At 41.6% G+C, this 21,066-nt stretch overlaps 1 protein-coding gene and 1 long non-coding RNA gene across 12 annotated transcripts in view; both read left to right on the top strand.

Moving 5' to 3' along the window:
* Window positions 1–8,309, top strand: part of RAD51C (RAD51 paralog C) — a 45,540-nt gene extending 37,231 nt beyond the window's left edge. For 4 of the 11 annotated variants that reach the window (XM_074019143.1, XM_074019139.1, XM_074019142.1 and 1 more), the window contains 2 exons: window positions 6,456–6,519; window positions 8,098–8,309. In XM_074019143.1, coding sequence (XP_073875244.1) covers window positions 6,456–6,519; window positions 8,098–8,202 — 169 coding nt within the window. In that variant the 3' untranslated portion in view covers window positions 8,203–8,309. Of the gene's footprint in view, window positions 1–6,455; window positions 6,550–8,097 lie in introns of those variants that run through there. The other 7 variants (XM_074019140.1, XM_074019145.1, XM_074019144.1 and 4 more) reach the window with 3 other exon arrangements.
* A 1,031-nt stretch (window positions 8,310–9,340) lies between these two features.
* On the top strand, window positions 9,341–20,839 carry LOC141408789 (uncharacterized). The gene is made up of 2 exons (XR_012425576.1): window positions 9,341–9,478; window positions 20,669–20,839. It is a non-coding gene; the product is annotated as an uncharacterized lncRNA (long non-coding RNA).
* The last annotated feature ends 227 nt before the right edge of the window (window positions 20,840–21,066 follow it).

Genomic DNA, 21,066 nt, shown 5'->3' with positions numbered 1-21,066 from the left:
AAACCCTGTCTCTATTAAAAATAAAAAGTTAGCTGGGTATGGTGGCACATGCCTTTAGTCCCAGCTACTCAGGAGGCTGAGGCAGGAGAATCACTTGAACCTGGGAGGTGGAGGTTGCAGTGAGCCAAGATTGTGCCACTGCCCTCCAGCCTGGTGGCAGAGTGAGACTCTGTCCCCCCCAAAAAAAGAAAATGACGTACAACACCAACATTGAATATAGATAGATTGGGGGAAATCTGCTGTTCTATAATATTTTTTCTACATCTCATAAGATCTTTTTTAATTTTAATTTTTATTTTTCATACTGTCATTTTAGTGCTTGCTTGTACTAGGTATTTTACTAGGCACTTTACAACATTTCAGATAATCTTTTCAATAATTATTTGCAGAACCTATACCGATTATTATTAAAAGTCAGAAAACCAAGGCCCAGAAAGGTTAACTGAATAAGTATTAAATAATAGCTACTATTTATTGAATATTTATTAACTGTCCTTTATTGTGCAAAGCACTGTATGTATACGTATATATACATGTATGTATATATATGTATACATATAGATGTATATATACACATGTATATACATATATATGTGTATGTGTACATACATGTATGTATGTGTATGTATATATATTTTATTTTATTTTCCACATAATTCTTTGAAATAGTATTACCAGATGAGATCGGGCACATTCAGGGTGGTATGGCTATAGGCTGAAATAGTATTATCTACATTTTATAGCTGACTTTATAAACTTTTTTTTTTTTGAGAGGGAGTTTCGCTCTTTTTGCCCAGGCTGAGGTGCTATGGTGAGATCTCGGCTCACTTCAACCTCCACCTCCTGGGGTCAAGTGATTCTCTTGTCTCAGCCTCCTGAGTAGCTGGTATTATAGGCGCCTGCCACCACGCCTTGCTAATTTTGTATTTTTAGTAGAGACGGGCTTTCTCTATTTTGGCCAGGCTGGTCTTGAACTCTTGACCTCAAGTGACCTTCCCACCTTGGCCTCCCAAAGTGCTGGGATTACAGGCGTGAGCCACCACACCCAGCCATAGCTGACTTTATAATAGAGTTCATTTCTTTTCTTCTATGATGACTGTTTCTAGAAGGTAATTGTAGTATTGCGTTGATTGCTAGCCAATCTGAATATGTAGCTTATTCCTTTTTTTAAGTAAAATCTTTTTTCTTCAAACTTTTTTTTTCCCAGCCTGTGGATATATGATAAATAATGTACATACTTTATGTAATCAAAATAAATTGACATCATTTATTAGAATTGAAGTAGTTTTGCTCTTTATCATTTGAAACCTGGCATCTTTAAGTTGTTGAAGTTGCATGAGCTTGAGCCCAAAAGTTGGAGAACAGTCTGGCCAAAATGGCAAGACATCACCTCTATAGATAAATAAAAAATTAGCCGGGCGTGGTGGTGGGCACCTATAATTCTAGCTATTTGGGAGGCCAGGGTTGGGAAAACCGCTTGAGCCCAGGAAGTCAGGGTGGCAGTGAGCTATGATTGTGCTATTACACTCCAGGCTGGGCCACAAAATGGGACCCCATCTCTAAGATATTTAAAAAAAAAAAAATGAGGCCAGGCATGGTGGCTGACACCTATAATCCCAGCACTTTGGGAGGCCGAGGCAGGTGGATCACTTGAGGTTGAGAGTTCGAGACCAGCCTGGCCAATATGGGGAAATCCTGTCTCTACTAAAAATACAAAAAAATTAGCCAGGCATGGTGGCAGGCACCTGTAATCCCAGCTACTCGGGAGGCTGAGGTAGGAGAACCGCTTGAACCTGGGAGGCAGAGGTTGCAGTGAGCCAAGATTGAACCACTGCACTCCAGCCTGGACAGCAAAGTGAGACTCTGTCTCAAAAAAAAAAAAAAAAAGTTGGATGAAATTTTGTATGCTTTTATGCTTTTTAAATTTTAGTTTATTTTAAAAGGATGGAAATAGAAATTCATTATCAGTGAAAAATAGTTATAAAAATGAACATTTTTCATTTGGAGAGGAAGACTAAAAATCTTTTTTTTTTTTTTTTGAGACTGGGTTTTACTCTGTTGCCCAGGCTAGAGTGCAGTGGTGCGATCTCAGCTCACTGTAGCCTCAACCTCCTGGGCTCAAGCAGTCCTCCCACCTCAGCCTCCCAAGTAGCTGGGACCACAGGCATGTACCACCACACCCAGCTAATTTTTGTAGAGATGGGGTTTCGCCATGTTGCCCAGGCTGGTCTCAAACTCGTAAGCTCAGGCAGTCCACCTACCTTGGCCTCCCAAAGTGCTGAGATTATAGGTGTGAGCCACAGCACCCATCCAGAAACTAAAAATCTTGAATAGCCAAATTTATATTAGGAATTGAACTTAGGTGTACTGTTTCATGCCCCAGCTCCTGTCCTTCACCAGTAATACCTGATTTTTACCCTTAGACTAATGATGGAATAATATTCCAACAGTTATTAAAAGAAATACTTTTGTCTGTGTCCTTATATTATGTGGGTTTTCCTCCAATTTGCATATTCATGATTATACGAGGCCAAGATTATTCAGAATTACACTACTCTTTGCCAAGATGATCTGGTGGTAGAGTGGAGTAATAAATCAACACCCCCACACAGTGTTTCATATGTGTGCTCAGTTTTAGAGCACAAATTGTGCTTCTGTCTTATTTCTTCCTGACCCAAGCTATGTAGTTCAGCCATATGTTAAGCTACATCTCAACTGGGGCCATGAGCCAAGTGATTCTTTGGTTTAGTTTTCATTTAAAAAGATCTCTAAAGAGGCATGATGCATAAAAATGGTATTTTTACCTAGAAATTTGAGGACTTTTTTTTTTTTTTTTTTTTTGAGATGGAGTTTCGCTCTTGTTGCCCAGGCTGGAGTGCAATGGCGCGATCTCAGCTTACCACAACCTCGGCCTCCTGGGTTCATCAATCAATTCTTCTGCCTCAGCCTCCCAAGTAGCTGGGATTACAGGCATGCACCACCATGCCTGGCTAATTTTTTGTAATTTTAGTAGAGACGAGGTTTCTCCATGTTGGTCAGTCTGGTCTCCAACTCCCGACCTCAGGTGATCCACCTTGGTCTCCCAAAGGGCTGGGATTACAAGTGTGAGCCACTGCGCCCGGCCTGAGGATGATTTTCAACCTGAATAATTAATGCCCCTTTGACTTTAGGATTCTTTTTTTGTTTTTTGAGATGGAGTCTCACTCTGTCACCCAGGCTGGAGTGCAGTGGCGCGATACCGGCTCCCTGCAACATCCGCCTCCCTGATTCAAGCAATTCTCCTGCCTCAGCCTCCCAAGTAGCTGGGATTATAGACATGCGCCACCACACTTGGCTAACTTTTGTATTTTTAGTAGAGACAGGGTTTCACCATTTTGACCAGGCTGGTCTCGAATGCCTGACCTCAAGTGACCTGCCCACCTCAGCCTCCCAAAGTGCTGGATTATAGATATGAGCCGCTGCACCCAGCCGACTTTAGGATTCTTAATAAGCATGTAAATGCTTCTTAAAAGCTTATCACTTTTTAATAATTTCCTCAGGATAAATGTACTAGGTACCTTATTTGGACATACCGTTGATATGAGGTGATTTAGATACCAGTTTTTCAGAAAGTTAGCTGATTTTTGTCATTCAAAAAATCATTTCCTATTGAGGCAGGTTAAAATACACCTTGCCTCTCTTTTTCTGTGAATTTTTCCATTAAAGATAGATTATCAACCCTAAAGAATTATAAAAGTTTGTAATTCTACTCGACACAGCTATTCTTTTTTTTTTTTTTTTTTTTTTGTGAGACTGAGTCTCGGCCTGTCGCCCAGGCTGGAGTGCACAGGCACGATCTTGGCTCACTGCAATCTCCGCCTCCCCAATTCAAGTGATTCTCTTACCTCAGCCTCCTGAGTAGCTGGTATTACAGGTGCATGCCACCAGGCCTGGCTAATTTTTTTTTTTTTTTTTTTTGTATCTTTAGTAGAGACGGGGTTTCACCATGTTGGCCAGGCTGGTCTTGAACTCCTGATCTCGTGATCTGCCTGCCGTGGCCTCCCAAAGTGCTGAGATTAGAGGCGTGAGCCACTGCGCCCAGCCTCAACATAGCTATTCTTTTATTACATATTAGCAGTTACTTTGTTTATGTTTAAAGTTGCAATTGTGGATTATAGGACATTTTGGATTCGGCTGTATTTTGGTCTCTGTTTTTCTTTTGAATTGTGTCTGAGAAGAGGGGCAATTTCAAAATTAAGAGAGTAACAAATAAAGCCAAAATGTCCTTTTTGAATTGTCTTTGAAAACAAATCATTCTATTTTGTGTAAATAAATGACACTTATAACTCTGAGAATCTTACTTTCCTCTACGTTAGAATCTGTATTTTTTATTTCAGTTTTATCACATTGTGCTAAAATATATGTACAATATAAAATTTACCACTTTATGTTTACATACAGTTCACTGGCATTAAGTACATTCATATTGTGCAACCATCACCATCCATTTTCAGAACTTTTTCATCTTCCCATACTGAAACTCTGTATCCATTAAATGTTAACTCTCGTTCTTTTTTACCCCCAGGCCCTGACAATCACCAACCATTCTACCTTCTGTCTCTGAATTTGACTCCTCTATCTACCCCATATAATTGGAATCATATAATATTTGTTCTGGTGTGACTCGCTTATTTCACTTAGTATAATGTCTTCAAGGCTCATTTATGTTGTAGCATGTGTCAGAATTTTCTTCCTTAAGTCTGAATATTCTATTGTAGGTACATACCACATTTTTTTTATTCATCTGTGGATGCACACTTGGGTGCTTCTACCTCTGGCTATTGTGAATAAGTTACAGTGTATCAGTTTTAAAGTAATTCTTAAAAGCAGTTTTTTGTGGGGTTTTTTTTTTTGTTTGTTTTTTGTTTTTTTGTTTGTTTTTTGAGATGGAGTTTCACTCTTTTTCCGCAGGCTGGAGTGCAATGGTGCGATCTCGGCTCACCACAACCTCCGCCTCTCAGGTTCAAGCGGTTTCTCCTGCCGCAGCCTCCCGAGTAGCTGGGATTACAGGCATGCGCCACCATGCCCTGCTAATTTTGTATTTTCAGTAGAGACAGGGTTTCTCCATGTTGGTCAGGCTGGTGTCAAACTCCTGACCTCAGGTGATCTGCCTGCCTTGGCCTCCCAAAGTGCCGGGATTATAGGCGTGAGCCACCGCGCCCAGCCAAAAAGCAGTTTTAAAGGTTTTTGTTTATATTTGTTGCTGTTACAGTACTTGAATATAGTTAATAAGAGCTTAGAATTTTATTTCTCAGCTACTTTTAGCTTTCAGTTTTATATTACTTTGTATAAAACATAGTAAAATCGGCCGAGCGTGGTGGCTCACGCCTGTAATCCCAGCACTTTGGGAGGCTGAGGTGGGCGGATCATGAGGTCAGGAGATCGAGACCATCTTGGCTAACACGGTGAAACCCCGTCTCTATTAAAAATACAAAAAATTAGCCGGGCATGGTGGCAGGCGCCTGTAGTCCCAGCTACTCGGGAGGCTGAGGCAGGAGAATGGCGTGAACCTGGGAGGCGGAGCTTGCAGTGAGCCGAGATTGCGCCGCTGCACTCCAGCCTGGGTGACAGAGCGAGACTCCGTCTCAAAAATAAATAAATAAATAAATTATTTATATATATATATATATATAGTAAAATCCCACCTAAGCAGATCTTGTTCTGTCATGACTTATTTTTGGGACATAATCATTTTATATTATTATTACAGAGATGAGGGTCTCACTATGTTGCCCAGGATGGCTTCAAACTCCTGGTCTCAAGTGATCCTCCTGCCTTGCCCTCCTAAAGAGGTGGGACTACAGACATGAGCCACCATGCCTGGCTGCATCATTTAAAACAATGTCTTCCTAGCTATTTTTATTGGTGTAATATGAGTAAGTGTTTCTCATTTGTAGTATAAGAAATTAACATCATTCTTCAGCAATAATGAAAAAAACATGATTACTGCAGACAGTTTGGAAAATATAAGCAAGCAACCTTTACTTTGTGATAACAACTATTAACTTTTTGATTGTAGTCTTCTATCAATTTTTTGAGATGTGTGTATACATACTTACAAATATGGGATTATATGGTATAACTGTTATTTAGTATATTATTAATACTTTCCTATCTCTTTGAATATTTTCTCCCACCTTTAGTTTTTAGCATAAGTAATATCTCATCATATATAAAATAATTTATTTGAATCAGTCATTGGACTTTTACGTTGCTTTAAAATTTCTTATAACTCATATACATACGGGTATTTGAAGGGTGTATATTTAATATTTCTCTCGTTTTTGTGTTCTTAGAGAAAAAATAATAGAATTATTAATATAATAAACCTAAACATTTAAATTATGAGTTTGGTCATCTGAACTTTTAATTAATTAAGTTCATGTGTTTGTATGTATTTATTCTTTTTTTTTAAGCAGGTTGGCAACATTGTACAAGTCACCCAGCCAGAAGGAATCCACAGTACTGTTTCAAATCAAAGTCAGTGTTATTTGATTAGAGTGGGATTTTGATATTGATGGGCAGTAATTATCTAAAGAGAGAATTTACAACTTGCTTCTGTTAACTTCTGTAGGCAGCAAGCATATTTGAGGACAGCTTTTGATGCTTAGAACATTGTCCCCAAAATAGTAGTGTATACAGAATATTGTAGTCACAAATGGACTGAAATTTATTCTTAAGAACAGAGGAAATACTTATTTTGGGGTAGTGTGTTCCATGCCATATGTAATGTCAGGATATTAAACATCTTTAAAGTGAAAGTTGTTGAAGATTTCCAGAAAAGAAAAAATGCTAACATTATTTATTTTGGTCTGTAGGTATTATAGATCTATTGTAGCCACCAAATATAGCCCACTTTAAGATGTTAATTTTTCTGTGAATTTACATCATAGAACACACATTTTTTGGCTGAAATATACATATTTATCAATAGTGTTGAGCCAAATGTATTTTTGGCATCTCTTTTTGTTTTTGAGATGGAGTCTCTCTGTGTTGCACAGGCTGGAGTGCAGTGGCGCAATCTTGGCTCACTGCAACCTCTGCCCTACTGATTTAAGCAATTCTCCTGCCTCAGCCTCCCTAGTAGCTGGGATTATAGGCGTATGCTACCACGCCTGGCTAATTTTTGTGTTTTTAGTAGAGATGGAGTTTCGCAATGTTGGCCAGACTAGTCTCAAACTCCTGACCTCAAGTGATTCGCCCTCCTCAGTCTTCCAAAGTTCTAGGATTACAGGCGTGAGCCACTGGGCCAGGCTTTATCTCATTTTTATAAGGACATAAACAGAAATAGAGATTCTGAAATGGAATTATCCACTTAGTTTTGTACTGCCCAGGTGTCTTTGAAATAGCCTAGTTGGAAAAAAAAAAGAGAGAAATATCCTAGTTGGAAAACTTTAGAGTATTTAATTATGAAAATAAATCTGTAAAGTACCTAAGACTTAGGTTATTTCCTTTTACTTCTTCTAACAAAGCTATCATAAAGTTTGTTAGGATTGTCCTTTACAGAACATTTTTATAATGCAATGTTATTTCTATGTGTGTGTATGAAAGTGTATAAATAAGTATATATAAAATACTCTTAATATAATCCGGGCTTAGGCACCTATCCTTGAGATTTATCCTCTTCATTCACAGTGGTTGATAAATTTCTATCTCAGGAACTTTCTTTTTTTTTTGGAGACGAAGTCTCGCCCTTTTGCCCAGGCTAGAGTGCAGTGGCACAATCTCGGCTCACTGCAACCTCCGCCTCCCAGGTTCAAGCAATTCTCCTGCCTCAGTCTCCAGAGTAGCTGAGACTAGAGGTGTGCGCCACCACGCCCAGCTAATTTTCATATTTTTGGTAGAGATGGGGGTCACCATGTTGGCCAGGCTGGTCTTGAACTCCTGACCTTGTGATCCACCCACCTCGGCCTCCCAAAGTGCTGGGATTACAGGTGTGAGCCACCGCACCTGGCCCTAGAATAAAGTAACTTTCTTATTAATTACTTAAAAATATTTCTAAGATCAGTCTTCAACTGTTCTTAAATCATATTTGTATATGTATTTTTTATCTTTCAGCCTCAGGGATTTAGAGATACTGTTGTTACTTCTGCATGTTCATTGCAAACAGAAGGTTCCTTGAGCACTCGCAAACGGTCACGAGAACCAGAGGAAGAATTATAACCCAGAAACAAATCTCAAAGTGTACAAATTTATTGATGCTGTGAAACCAGTGTGTACAAGTGGACTTGTTACTTTAAAGTATAAATAAACACTATGGCATGAATGAATCCAGATTATATGAAGTGAATGGGAAAAATACCTAAATATGATTCTGTGAAAGTTTTTCTAAAGCAGTATTCTGCAATTATATTTTACCCTGTTTTCATTTTCAGTAACATTCAGTAGAGATGATGATTATATTTCACAAATGTGGAAAGCTGATCTCATGTGGCTAGTCTGAATTTACCATTCAGACTGTTTTTACCCCTTTCTTTCCTAGTTGCCTAGAAAATCTTAGGAAGAAAAGATTTTTTCATATTCTTATTGTGGTTTTTTTTTTGTTTTTTGTTTTTTGGTTTTTTTGGAGATGTAGTCTCACTCTGTAGTCCAGGCTGCAGTGCAATGGCGCAATCTCGGCTCACTGCAACCTCCACCTCCCAGGTTCAAGCAATTCACCCGCCTCAGCCTCCCGAGTAGCTGGGGTTGCAGGCACCCGCCATCATGCCCCGCTAATTTTTTTGTATTTTTGTAGAGACGGAATTTTACCATGTTGGCCAAGCTGGTCTTGAACTCCTGACCTCAGGTGATCTGCCTGCCCCTACCTCCCAAAGTGCTGGGATTACAGGCGTGAGCCACTGTGCCCAGCCATGTTCTTTTTAAATGTAAGTTTGATAATTCTTTAAAATGACCTGCAGCACCATGAGTCAGCATATCATTCTGTTCAGTTTTATTAGGTAAGATACAAATTTTAGGTGACCACACTGATTTTAGTGACCTCAATCCTAAAATCTAAGCCATTTGTTTAGCATTTAATGATGTTTTATAATGTTAAAGGGAGGACTTTGGAGCTGTTATCTCTCTCTAGAGATTGTTTGGAACATATATCTTCCAGAATAGGTTGATAAGCTCACAATCATTTACTGCTACGTTTTTTGTTTTGTTTTGTTTTGAGACAAGGTCTCACTCCCAGGCTAGAGTGCAGTGGCATGATCACAGCTCACTGCAACCTTGACCTGGGCTCAAGCAATCCTCTCACTTCAGCCTCCTGAGTAGCTGGAACTACAGGTAGGCACTACCATGCCCTGCTAATTTTTGGATTTTTTTTGTAGAAACAAGGTTGCCCAGGCTGGTCTCAAACTCCTGGGCTCAAGCGATCCTCTTGCCTTGTCCTTCCAAAGTGCTGGGACTGCAGATGTGAGCCACCACACCTGGCCTTATTTCTATATTTTGAAACACGGTATGATCCATTTTAGAATTCTAGTTGTTACATTGAGATTTTTCTTTGAATAATCTTAACTTTGCTTAAATAAGTTAAAGATTTCAATTATTGATGGTTTCAAAATCACCTAAAAATATTTTGGCACCTGGCTCTTCGTACTTTTCAACTTACTCACAAAATTTACTTTGGTTCCCTGTGGGGGAAAAAAATTAATTAATTAGTTAATTAATTTTTCTGTCTCTTTTGAGACAGAATCTCGCTCTGTCACCGAGGCTGCAGTGCAGAGGCACAATCTTGGCTCACCGCAACCTCCACCTCCAGGATTCAAGTGATTCTTGTGCCTCAACCTCCCAAGTAGCTAGGATTACAGGCATGCACCACCATGCCAAGCTAATAGTTTGTATTTTTAGTAGAGACAGGTTTCTCTGTGTTGGCTAGGGTGGTCTTGAACTCCTGGGGCTCAAGTGACCCGCCCACCTCTGCCTCCCAAAGTGCTGGAATTACAGGTGTGAGCCTGCGTGCCCAACCATATTTATATATTTATTTTTAAACTTTTGTTTTAGGTTCAGGGGTACATGTGAAGGTTTGTTACATAGATAAACTCATGTCACAGGGGTTTATTGTACAGATTATTTCATCACCCAGGAATTAAACTCAGTACCCAATAGTTACCTTTTCTGCTTCTCTCCTTCCTCCCACCTTCCACCCTTAGGTAGTAGACCCCAGTGTGTGTCTGGTTGTTTTTTTTTTTTTTTTTTTTTTTTTTTTTTAATTTTTATTTTTGAAATGGAATCTTGCTCTATCACCCAGGTTGCAGTGCAGTGGCAGGATCTTGGTTCACTACAACCTCCACTTACCGGGTTCAAGCGATTATCCCACCTCAGCCTCCAGAGTTGCTGGGATTACAGGCACACGCCACCACACCCAGCTAATTTTTTGTATTTTTAGTAGAGACGGGGTTTCATCATGTTGTCCAGGCTGGTCTCGAACTCCTGACCTCATGATCCACCCACCTTGGCCTCCCAAAGTGCTGGGATTACAGGCATGACCCACCGTGCCTGGCCTGTTTTTTCTTTTGTTTTCATAAGTTCTCATCATTTAGCTCCCACTTGTGGGTGAGACATGCGGTATTTGGTTTTCTGTTCTTGCATTAGTTTGCTAATAGCCTCTAGTTCCATCCATGTTCCTGCAAAAGACATGATCTTGTTCTTTTTTATGACTGCAAAATTATTTGAATAATTGAATATTAAATACTGTAGCAGCAATATTTTCCAAATTTTAGTGATAGGTGTTATTTCCTATCCCAGATTAAACAGTAAATTTATAAAATTACGTCAGTGTAATTCTTTTCTGCAATTGATTATATAGAATAGCCATCATCTACCAGGACTTGAGAGTGAAAGCAGGCACTGCTAACAATTATGCCAATACAGAGGCTATAAACAAAGACTAACTTCAAATCACTTCTCTGACATAGAATGACTAATTGTGACTCTCTTTTGTGGGCCTCAAAGCATATAATTTATTATAATTGATGCCATCATTTTAACAAATACCCATCACTTTATATTCTGTCTTCTGAAATCATAAAATCAGGAGTATGAGGGCGTTATAAGTGATAAATATCAGTGTTACCAAGCATCAGATGAAATAAAATAATGTAGGATCTCTTTTTTTTTTTTGAGACAGAGTCTTTGTCACCCAGACTGCAGTGCAGTGGCACGATCACTGCTCACTGTAGCCTTGACCTCCCAGTCTCAAGTGATAATCTTTCCACTTCAGACTGGAAAGTACAGGCATGCACCACCACGCCCAGCTAATTAATTTATTATTTTGTAGAGACAGGGTCTCACGATATTGCCTGGGCTGGTCTCAAACTCTTGGGCTCAAGTGATCCTCCTGCCTCAACTTTCCAGAGTGCTGGGATTACAGATGTGAGCCATTTGGCCTGGCCTCCAGAATGTCTTTTTATAAAGTATCATAACACTGTACTGTATTTTATGTATTTATTTATTTATTTTGAGACAGTCTTGCTCTGTTGCCCAGGCTGGAGTGCAGTGGTGCAATCTCAGCTCACTGCAACCTCCACCTCCGGGGTTCACGTGATTCTTATGCAGCCTCCTGAGTTCCTGGGACTACAGACATGCACAACCATGCCCAGCTATTTTTTTTGTTTTTTTGAGATGGACTTTCGCTCTTTTTGCTGTGTCACCTGGCCCGGAGTGCAGTGGCACCATCTTGGCTCACTGAAACCTCCGCCTCCTGGGTTCAGGTGATTCTCCTGCCTCAGCATCCTGAGTAGCTGGAACTACAGGCACATGCCACCACGCCTGGCTAATTTTTGTATTTTTAGTAGAGACGGGGTTTCACCATATTGTCCAGGCTGTTCTCGAACTCCTGATCTCACATGATCCGCCCGCGTTGGCCTCCCAAAGTGCTGGGATTACAGGCTTAAGCCACCGTGCCCAGGCCCCTTAGAATTTTTTGTTACTTGGTTTTAACTGAGGATATGATAGTACACCTATGTCCCACACTTTATATAGGCTTGCCATCTAATGCTACACCAGTAAATTGGTTAAAGTCTCAACTTTCTGGCAAACCAATGATTGCATCCAGTTTTCATCTTGTGGTTAGTTTGGCAAATCATCTCAGAAGTATTTTTTCTTAGAAAAAATAAATTGTGGCCGGGCGCGGTGGCTCACGCCTGTAATCCCAGCACTTTGGGAGGCCGAGACGGGCGGATCACAAGGTCAGGAGATCGAGACCATCCTGGCTAACACAGTGAAACCCCGTCTCTACTGAAAATACAAAAAATTAGCCGGGCGCAGTGGCGGGCGCCTGTAGTCCCAGCTACTCGGGAGGCTGAGGCAGGAGAATGGTGTGAACCTGGGGGGCGGAGGTTGCAGTGAGCCGAGATCGCGCCACTGTACTCCAGCCTGGGCGACACAGTGAGACTCTGTCTCAAAAAAAATAAAATAAATTGTATTTTTAGCTTCAATTTTTGTGATATGTAACTTAAAACATATTTATATAGTTCTTTATTATTTATGACACACTTTGGCCGGGCACAGTGGCTCATGCCTGTAATCCCAGCACTTTGGGAGGCCAAAGCGGGTGGATCACCTGAGATCAGGAGTTCAACACCAGCCTGGTCAATATAGTGAAACCCCTACTCTACTAAAACTACAAAAATTAACTGGGTGTGGTGGCACATGCCTGTAGACCCAGCTGCTTGGGAGGCTGAGGCAGGAGAATCTCTTGAACCTGGGAGTCAGAGGTTGCAGTAAGCTGAGATCACGCCACTGAACTCCAGCCTGGGTGACAGAGCGAGACTCCATCCCAAAAAAAACAACAACAACAACAACAAAAAAAAACACTTCTACATCATTTTATTTGATCCTTCTAGCAGCTCTGTAAGGTGGATGTGATAGGCTAGCCTGTCTGCTTTTCATCTTTCCTTCCATCCATTCAGTGCCTAACACACATTTAACCACTTGTTGAAATAATATTTCAAATAAGATTTTGAATACATTGTGGGTTTTTTTTGTTTTTTTTTTTGTTTTTTTTTTTTTGAGACGAAGTCTCACGCTGTTGCCCAGGCTGGAGTGCAGTGGCGCGATCTCGGCTCACTGCAAGCTCCGCCTCCCGGGTTCCCGCCATTCTCCTGCCTCAGCCTCCTGAGTAGCTGGGACTACAGGCGCCCGCCACCGCGCCTGGCTAATTTTTTGTATTTTCGGTAGAGACGGGGTTTCACTGTGGTCTCGATCTCCTGACCTTGTGATCCGCCCGCCTTGGCCTCCCAAAGTGCTGGGATTACAGGCTTGAGCCACCGCGCCCGGCCACATTGTGTTTTTTTTTTCTTTTTTCCGTTTTTTTTGTTTGTTTGTTTGGTATTTTTTTTGGTGACCCTGACGTGATATGAACAAATTCTGTTTTTCAAATGGTCAGATGGAAATACTATTTGGTCATGACTAGGATGGTGTTTATAAGCCACCTGTGTAACTGGGTCTACAGGCGCAGGCCACCGCCCAGCTAATTTTGTATCTTTTGTACAGATGGGGTTTCCCATGTTGCCTAGGCTGGTCTTGAACTACATTCAGTTGATCTGCCTGCTTCAGCCTACCAAAGTGCTGGGATTATAGGCATAAGCTACCACACCTAGCCTTAGCATGTTTTTAGTATTTATCCATGTTGTAGCATATATAAACTTCATTTCTTTTTATTGCTAAATAATATTCCTTGCATGTATATATCACGGTAGTCCCCCTTTATCTAAGGGGGATACATTCTAAGACCCTCCAGTGGATACCTGAAACCAAAGGTAGTACCGCACTTTTTTTTTTTTTTTTTTTTTTTTTTTTTTTGAGACAGAGTCTTGCTCTGTCGCCCAGGCTGGGGTGCAGTGGCCGGATCTCAGCTCACTGCAAGCTCCGCCTCCCGGGTTTAGACCATTCTCCTGCCTCAGCCTCCCGAGTAGCTGGGACTACAGGCGCCCGCCACCTCGCCCGGCTAGTTTTTTGTATTTTTTAGTAGAGACGGGGTTTCACCGTGTTAGCCAGGATGGTCTCGATCTCCTGACCTCGTGATCCGCCCATCTCGGCCTCCCAAAGTGCTGGGATTACAGGCTTGAGCCACCGCGCCCGGCCAGTACTGCACTTCTATATGTATGATGCATGAATATTTTTCCTCACAATTTCATGGATAGAAGACTCGTGTTTTTTTTGTTCGTTTGTTTGGTTTTTTTGAGATGGAGTCTTGCTCTGTCGCCCAGGCTGGAGTGCAGTGGCGCTATCTCAGCTCACTACAAGCTCCGCCTCCTGGGTTCATGCTATTCTCCTGCCTCAGCCTCCTGAGTAGCTGGGACTTCAGGCGCCCGCCACCGCGCCCGGCTAATTTTTTGTATTTTTAGTAGAGATGGAGTTTCATCGTGTTAGCCAGGATGGTCTCCATCTCCTGGCCTCATGATCTGCCCACCTTGGCCTCCCAAAGTGTTGGGATTACAGGCGTGAGCCACCGCGCCCAGTCAAGACTCGTTTTTTGTTTTTGTTTTTTGAGGTGGAGTTTCACTCTCTCTCGCACAGGTTGGCTCACTGCAACCTCCGCCTCCCACGTTCAAGCGATTCTCCTGCCTCAGTCTCCCAAGTAGTGGGATTACAGGTATGTACCACCACACCCAGCTCATTTTTGTATTTTTAGTAGAGTCAAGGTTTCACCATGTTGGCCAGGCTGGTCTTGAACTCCTGACCTCAGGTGATTCACTTGCCTCATTCTCCCAAAGTGCTGGGATTACAGGCGTGAGCCACTGCGCCCGGCCAGAAGACTTGTTCTCACCATAGCTCTTAGCGATGTTGGCATAACATTTTTTTCTTATTAAATCTACAATTTTTACCTTTTCACTAAAAAGAAGAAATTTATGCCATCTCGTTAGCATATCCTATTCGCCAGCATCACTACTCTTGCAATTTGGCACCATTATTAAGTAAAATAAGGCCTATTTAAACTGAAACACTGCCATACTGACACCTGACAGTTGATCTGATAACCGAGTCAGCTATTCAGTGACTAATGGGGCAGGTAGCATATACAGACGGATGATTCATGTCCCAGGCAGGACAGAGCAGGATGGTGCAAGATTTCATCATGCTACTCAGAATATTGCACAATTTACAACTTAGGAATTGTTTATTTCTGGAATTCTCCACTGAATATTTTTAAACATCGGTTGACCTCAGGTAATTGAAACTGTGGAAAGTGAAATCACAGGTAAGGAGAGACTACTACTGTACATTTTGTTTATCCATTCTTCTGTTAATGCACGTGACCCCAACCGCCAGGGCACACACTGATGCTGGTCAGTGGCCTATTAGAAACTGGGCTGCAGAGCAGGAGGTGAGTTTTGGGGGAGAAAGTAAAGCTTGGTCAGCATTTAATAGCCACCCTTCATTGCTCAAGCTCCGCCTCCTGTCATATTAGCAGTGCCATTAGATTCTCATAGCCTGAACCCTATCGTGAACTGCGCATGCAAGGAATCTAGGTTGCGTGCTCCTTATAATAATCTAATGCCTAATGATCTGTGACTGTCTCCCATCACCCCAAGATGTGTCCATCTAGTTGGAGAAAAACAAGTTCAGGGCTCCCACTGATTGTTGTGTAATTATTTCATATATATTACAATGTCATAATAGAAATAAAGTGTACAATAAATGTAATGTGCTTGAATCATCCCAAAAGCATCCCCCCTGCCCCTGGTCAGTGGAAAAATTATCTTCCATGAAACCAGTCCCTGATGCCAAAAACGTTGGGGACCACTGTGTTAATGGACATTTGGTGGACATTTAGATTGGTTTTGTTTTGTTTTGTGTTGGAGACAGAGTTTTGCTCTTTTGCCCAGGCTGAAGTGCAGTGGCGTGATCTCAGCTTACTACAACCTCCGCCTCCTGGGTTCAAGCAGTTCTGCCTCACCCTCCCAAGTAGCTGTGATTACAGGCACCCACCAGTATGCCCGGCTAATTTTTGTATTTTTAGTAAAGAAGGGGTTTCACCGTGTTGGCCAGGCTGGGCTCAAACTCCTGACCTTGTGATCTGCCTGCCTCGGCCTCCCAAAGTGCTGGGATTACAGGCGCGAGCCACCAGGTCCAGCCTTGTTTGTTTTTTGACACAGGGTCTTGCTCTGCCACCCAGGCTGGAGTGCAGTGGCACAACTATGGCTCATTGCAGCCTCCCAGGCTTAGGCAATCCTCCCACCTCAGCCTCCCAACTAGTTGGGACTATAGGCACATGACACCATATCTGGCTAATTTTTTTATTCTTTGTAGAGATGGGGTTCCGTCATGTTGCCCAGGTTGGTATGGAACTCCTGGGCTCAAGCAGTGCCCCTGCCTGGGCCTCCCAAAGTGCTGGGATTACAGACATGAGCCACCAGGCTGGAGTGCAATAGTGTGATCCTAGCTCACTGCAACCTTCAATACTTGGGCTGTAGCCGTCCTCCCAGAGTAGCCTCCCAAATGCACATCACCACTTTTTTTTTTTTTTTTTTTTTTTTTTTTTGAGACAGAATTTTTTTTTTTTTTTTTGGAGACAGAGTCTCGGTCTGTCTCCCAGAGTGGAGTGCAGTGGCACAATCTCGAGTCACTGCAACCTCCACTTCCCGGGTTAAAGCAATTCTGCCTCAGCCTCCAGAGCAGCTGGGACTACAGGTGCCTGCCATTATGCCTGGTTAATTTTTGTATTTTAAGTAGAGATGGGGTTTCACCAGGCTGGTTTGAACTCCTGACCTTGGGTGATCTGGTGATCTGCCCACCTTGGCCTCCTAAAGTGCTGGGATTACAGGCGTGAGCCACTTTTTTTTTTTTTTTTTTTTTGAGACAGAGTCTTACTCTGTCACCCAGGCTGGAGTGCAATGGCTCGATCTCGGCTCACTGCAACCTCTATCTCTCGGGCTCAAGTGGTTCTCATGCCTCAGCCTCCCGTGTAGCTAGGATTACAGGCACGCACCACCACACCCAGCTATTTTTTGTATTTTTAGTAGAGACGGGGTTTTGCCATATTGGCTAGGCTGATCTTGAACTCCTGACCTCAAGTGATCCCCCATCTTGGCCTCCCAAAGTGCTGGGATTACAGTCATGAGCCACTGCACCTGGCTCGTATATTAGCTATTCTTATTTTTCTCTCTATTGTATTTTACTTTTCTTCTTAGTAAACTGTTTGCAACTAGTGATAAAATTACAGTATAATGTGGTAGAAAGAACGTGGGACTAGAGTTGGAAGATATGCATTTTAGTTGCATGTGAGACATTACCAAGCCATGCCAGTTTGGGCACCTTTATTTTTTCATGCCTTTACCTTATTTCTCAAACAAGATAAGACTAAATGATTGCTAAATTCATTGGTCTAAATTTTATGGGTTTTGCTTTTGTAGAGGCAATATTAAATATTCACTTTAAATGATCAGTACTGGAAACATGGAAAGGAGTGACATTTATACACTTTTATTTTCAAAATCAATAATATTAGGGATCCCAATATAATACATTGCATTTCAGTTTTGAGACTAATGTTGAAATGTTATATTGCTTTAAAAAATAACAACATTGAGTTGCAGAAGAGAGGCTGGCTGTTCATAATACGTATTTTTAGTTAACGTCAGTGCCTAAATTTACTGTTACTGTCAAAATTTACAGAACATTTTGCTCCCTCAAAACTGATTTTGGCATAAAATATGTTGACAAGATTTTACGTATTTTTGACCACAGTATATTCCTTTGCTTGTTGTCAGTTTTTGTGTACCATTGATATCTGATGATGTCCTTTTATGTTTCAATTATCCATTTGACTCCAATTATGTGTAGTTAAGATGTAAGTTTTTAGCTACCATGACTCTGAGAGTGATTTCATGTGTAGTTTATTTTATGATGATTTAAAAGTTGGGCTCACTTCAGAAGGGCTTGAGAAATTTTACAGAAATTATGTTCTACTCACTTTGAAAATAAAAAATTAAGATAAAAGACAAAAGCTGAGGAGCCAATTAATGAGAATTTGTATCAGGAATTCTTACAAACCAACTCAAAGAATAAAAAATTGGTTATATACTAGTCTTGGTCTAATAGGAAGTATGTCAGTTTTTCAAGAAAAAAGGTTTTTTCTGGCTGTTGTTTTTTTGTGTTTTAATTAAATTTTTTTCCTAAGTAATATTTGTACAGGATTTAAATTTTAAAAGCACAGGATTTAAAATTCAATGAAAAGTATGTTTTATTTTGTCTCCTGTTTCTGAGTCACTTTCCTTAATTTCTTTTTTTGTTTGTTTGTTTGTTTTTGAGACTGAGTCTCTCTCTGTTGCCCAAGCTGGAGCACAGTGGTGTGATCTCGGCTCACTGCAAGCTCTGCCTCCTGGGTTCACGCCATCCTCCTGCCTCAGCCTCCCGAGTAGCTGGGACTACAGGTGCCCGCCACCGCGCCTGGCTAATTTTTTTGTATTTTCAGTAGAGACGGGGTTTCACCATGTTAGCCAGGATGTTCTCGATCTCCTGACCTCGTGATCCGCCCGCCTCAGCCTCCCAAAATGCTGGGATCACAGGCGTGAGCCACCGCGCCTGGCCCTCCTTAATTTCTTTTTAGGAAGCAAACGTTATTACGTGTATGGCTAATCTTTTGTATTTTTGGTACAGACAGGGTTTCACCGTGTTGCCCAGATTGGACTTGAACTCCTGGGCTCAAGTGATCTGCCTCCCGGGGCCTCCCCAGGTGCTGGGACTACAGATGTACACCACTGTTCCAGCCCACCAGTGATGTTTGAGAGTGGTATTTCTCACATTTCTGACAACACTGTATTTTATCTTTTTTTTTTTTTTTAACAATTTGATAAATTTTTTCTATAATGACATCTCATAGTATGATTTTATATTTTTCTTTTTTTTTTTTTATTTTATTTATTTTTTTTTTGAGACGGAGTCTCGCTCTGTCGCCCAGGCTGGAGTGCTGTGGCCGGATCTCAGCTCACTGCAAGCTCCACCTCCTGGGTTCCCGCCATTCTCCTGCCTCAGCCCCCCCAGTAGCCGGGACTACAGGCGCCCGCCACCTCGCCCGGCTAGTTTTTTGTATTTTTTAGTAGAGACGGGGTTTCACCGTGTTAGCCAGGATGGTCTCGATCTGCTGACCTCGTGATCCGCCCGTCTCGGCCTCCCAAAGTGCTGGGATTACAGGCTTGAGCCACCGCGCCTGGCCTATTTTATATTTTTCTTGGTTGCATCAGGCTATGTCAGCTTCATGCCATTAAATTTTTTTTTTTTTTTTTGAGAGGGTCTGTGTCACTCAGGCTGGAGTGCAGTGGTACAATCATAGCTCACTGCAGCCTCGATCTCCCAGGTTCAAGCAATCCTCCCACCTTAGCCTCTCGAGTAGCTGGGACTACAGGCATGTACCACCATGCCCAGCTAATTATTTTATTTTTTGTAGAGACAGGGTTTCACTTTGTTGCCCAGGCTGGTCTCGAACCCCTGGGCTCGTGTGATCTTCCCACTTCGGCCTCCCAAAGTACTGGGATTACAGGCATGAGCCACTGTGCCTGGCTGCCATTAAGTATTTGAATCGTAATGAACTCATCTGGTTCTATGCATACCAATTATCAACCAATTGATAATTGGATTTCCCCAGATACTTTGGGTATAGCCAGATCAATACAAATGTCTGATCTCCTTGGAATTAATAGTTCTCACTGTAAATTCCTTTGTTATTGTGATTTTGATATACTCTTGTGAGATTTACATTAGTTAATATCCCTCCATTTAATTAAATTTGGAGCACTCATATTTCTGAGCCTTCAAGTTCAAGTTGCTGAAATTGTCATAAATTCATGAAGGTAAATGTCATTATGGTAATTTAAAACAAATTATTTGACACTTTTCCCATCAGGAGGTGGGGTGTATTATGTGTATTATGTCCCCTTCTCTTGAATCTAAAATGGGCCTATTACTGCTTTGATCAATAGAGTACCATAAAAGTAATGCTATTGAGACTAGGTCATAAAAGGCTATGCATCTTCTTATTCACTAGAACATTCACTCTTAAAGCTCTAAGCTACTATATAAGAAGTTTGACTACCCTAGGCTGTGTACAGTGGTTCACGTTTGTAATCCCAACACTTTGGGAGGTTGAGGCGAGCAGATCACGAGGTCAGGAGTTTGAGACCAGCCTGGCCAACATGGTGAAACCTCGTCTTTACTAAAAATACAAAAATTAGCCGAGCTTGGTGGCAGGTGCCTGTAATCCCAACACTTTGGGAGGTTGAGGTGGGCAGATCACAAGGTCAGGAGTTTGAGACCAGCCTGGCCAACATGGTGAAACCTCGTCTTTACTAAAAATACAAAAATTAGCCGGGCTTGGTGGCAGGGACCTGTAGTCCCAGCTACTCAGGAGGCTGAGGCAGGAGAATCGCTTGAATCCGGGAGGTGGATGTTGTAGTAAGCTAAGATCGCACCACTGCACTCTAGCCTGGATGACAGGGCAAGACTCCGTCTCAAAAAAAAAAAAAAAAAAGTCTGACTACCCTAAAGCCATCATGCGGGAGATATTATGTGTAGGCATTACAGTTGACAGCCCTAACTGAACTAACAGTCAACAGCCAGCATCAATGGCCAGTTTGGCAACACAATCAAATTAATATCTTGAAAAATATTTACATATTAATTATCAACTCAATTTTTTTCAATATAGATGAAAAGATATAATGTAAGTCATCTTGGACATCTAGCCCAGTGGAGCCTTCAGATACTCTCCCCAACTGCTACCTTATTGCCGCTTCCTCAGACCTTCAAGTGAGAACCACTTAGCTGAGTCCTGTCAACCTACAGAGCTGTGAGATATAGTAAAATGGTTTTTCTTCTAGCCACTAAGTTTTGGGGTAGTTTGTTTTATAGCAACAGATAACTGAAACAGCTGCCTGAGAGCCTCTCTGGGTGAGTTACAAGATCTTCCCAAGTTGTGTCTTTAGGTGCCTTCTTAGAATTTCAGATCTTCCTGTCCAATGTCCATTTTAGCTTTTTCTGTTCATCTTCATTTCTACTGACACCATTCTTTTCTGTACTCTCATAATCTCCAATTGCCCAACTGAT

The sequence above is a fragment of the Macaca fascicularis genome, chromosome 16 (assembly GCF_037993035.2).
Source record: "Macaca fascicularis isolate 582-1 chromosome 16, T2T-MFA8v1.1".
NCBI lineage: Eukaryota > Metazoa > Chordata > Mammalia > Primates > Cercopithecidae > Macaca > Macaca fascicularis.
The sequence above is the reverse complement of the archived record's forward strand: the minus strand, read 5'-3'. Positions and strand labels throughout refer to the sequence as shown.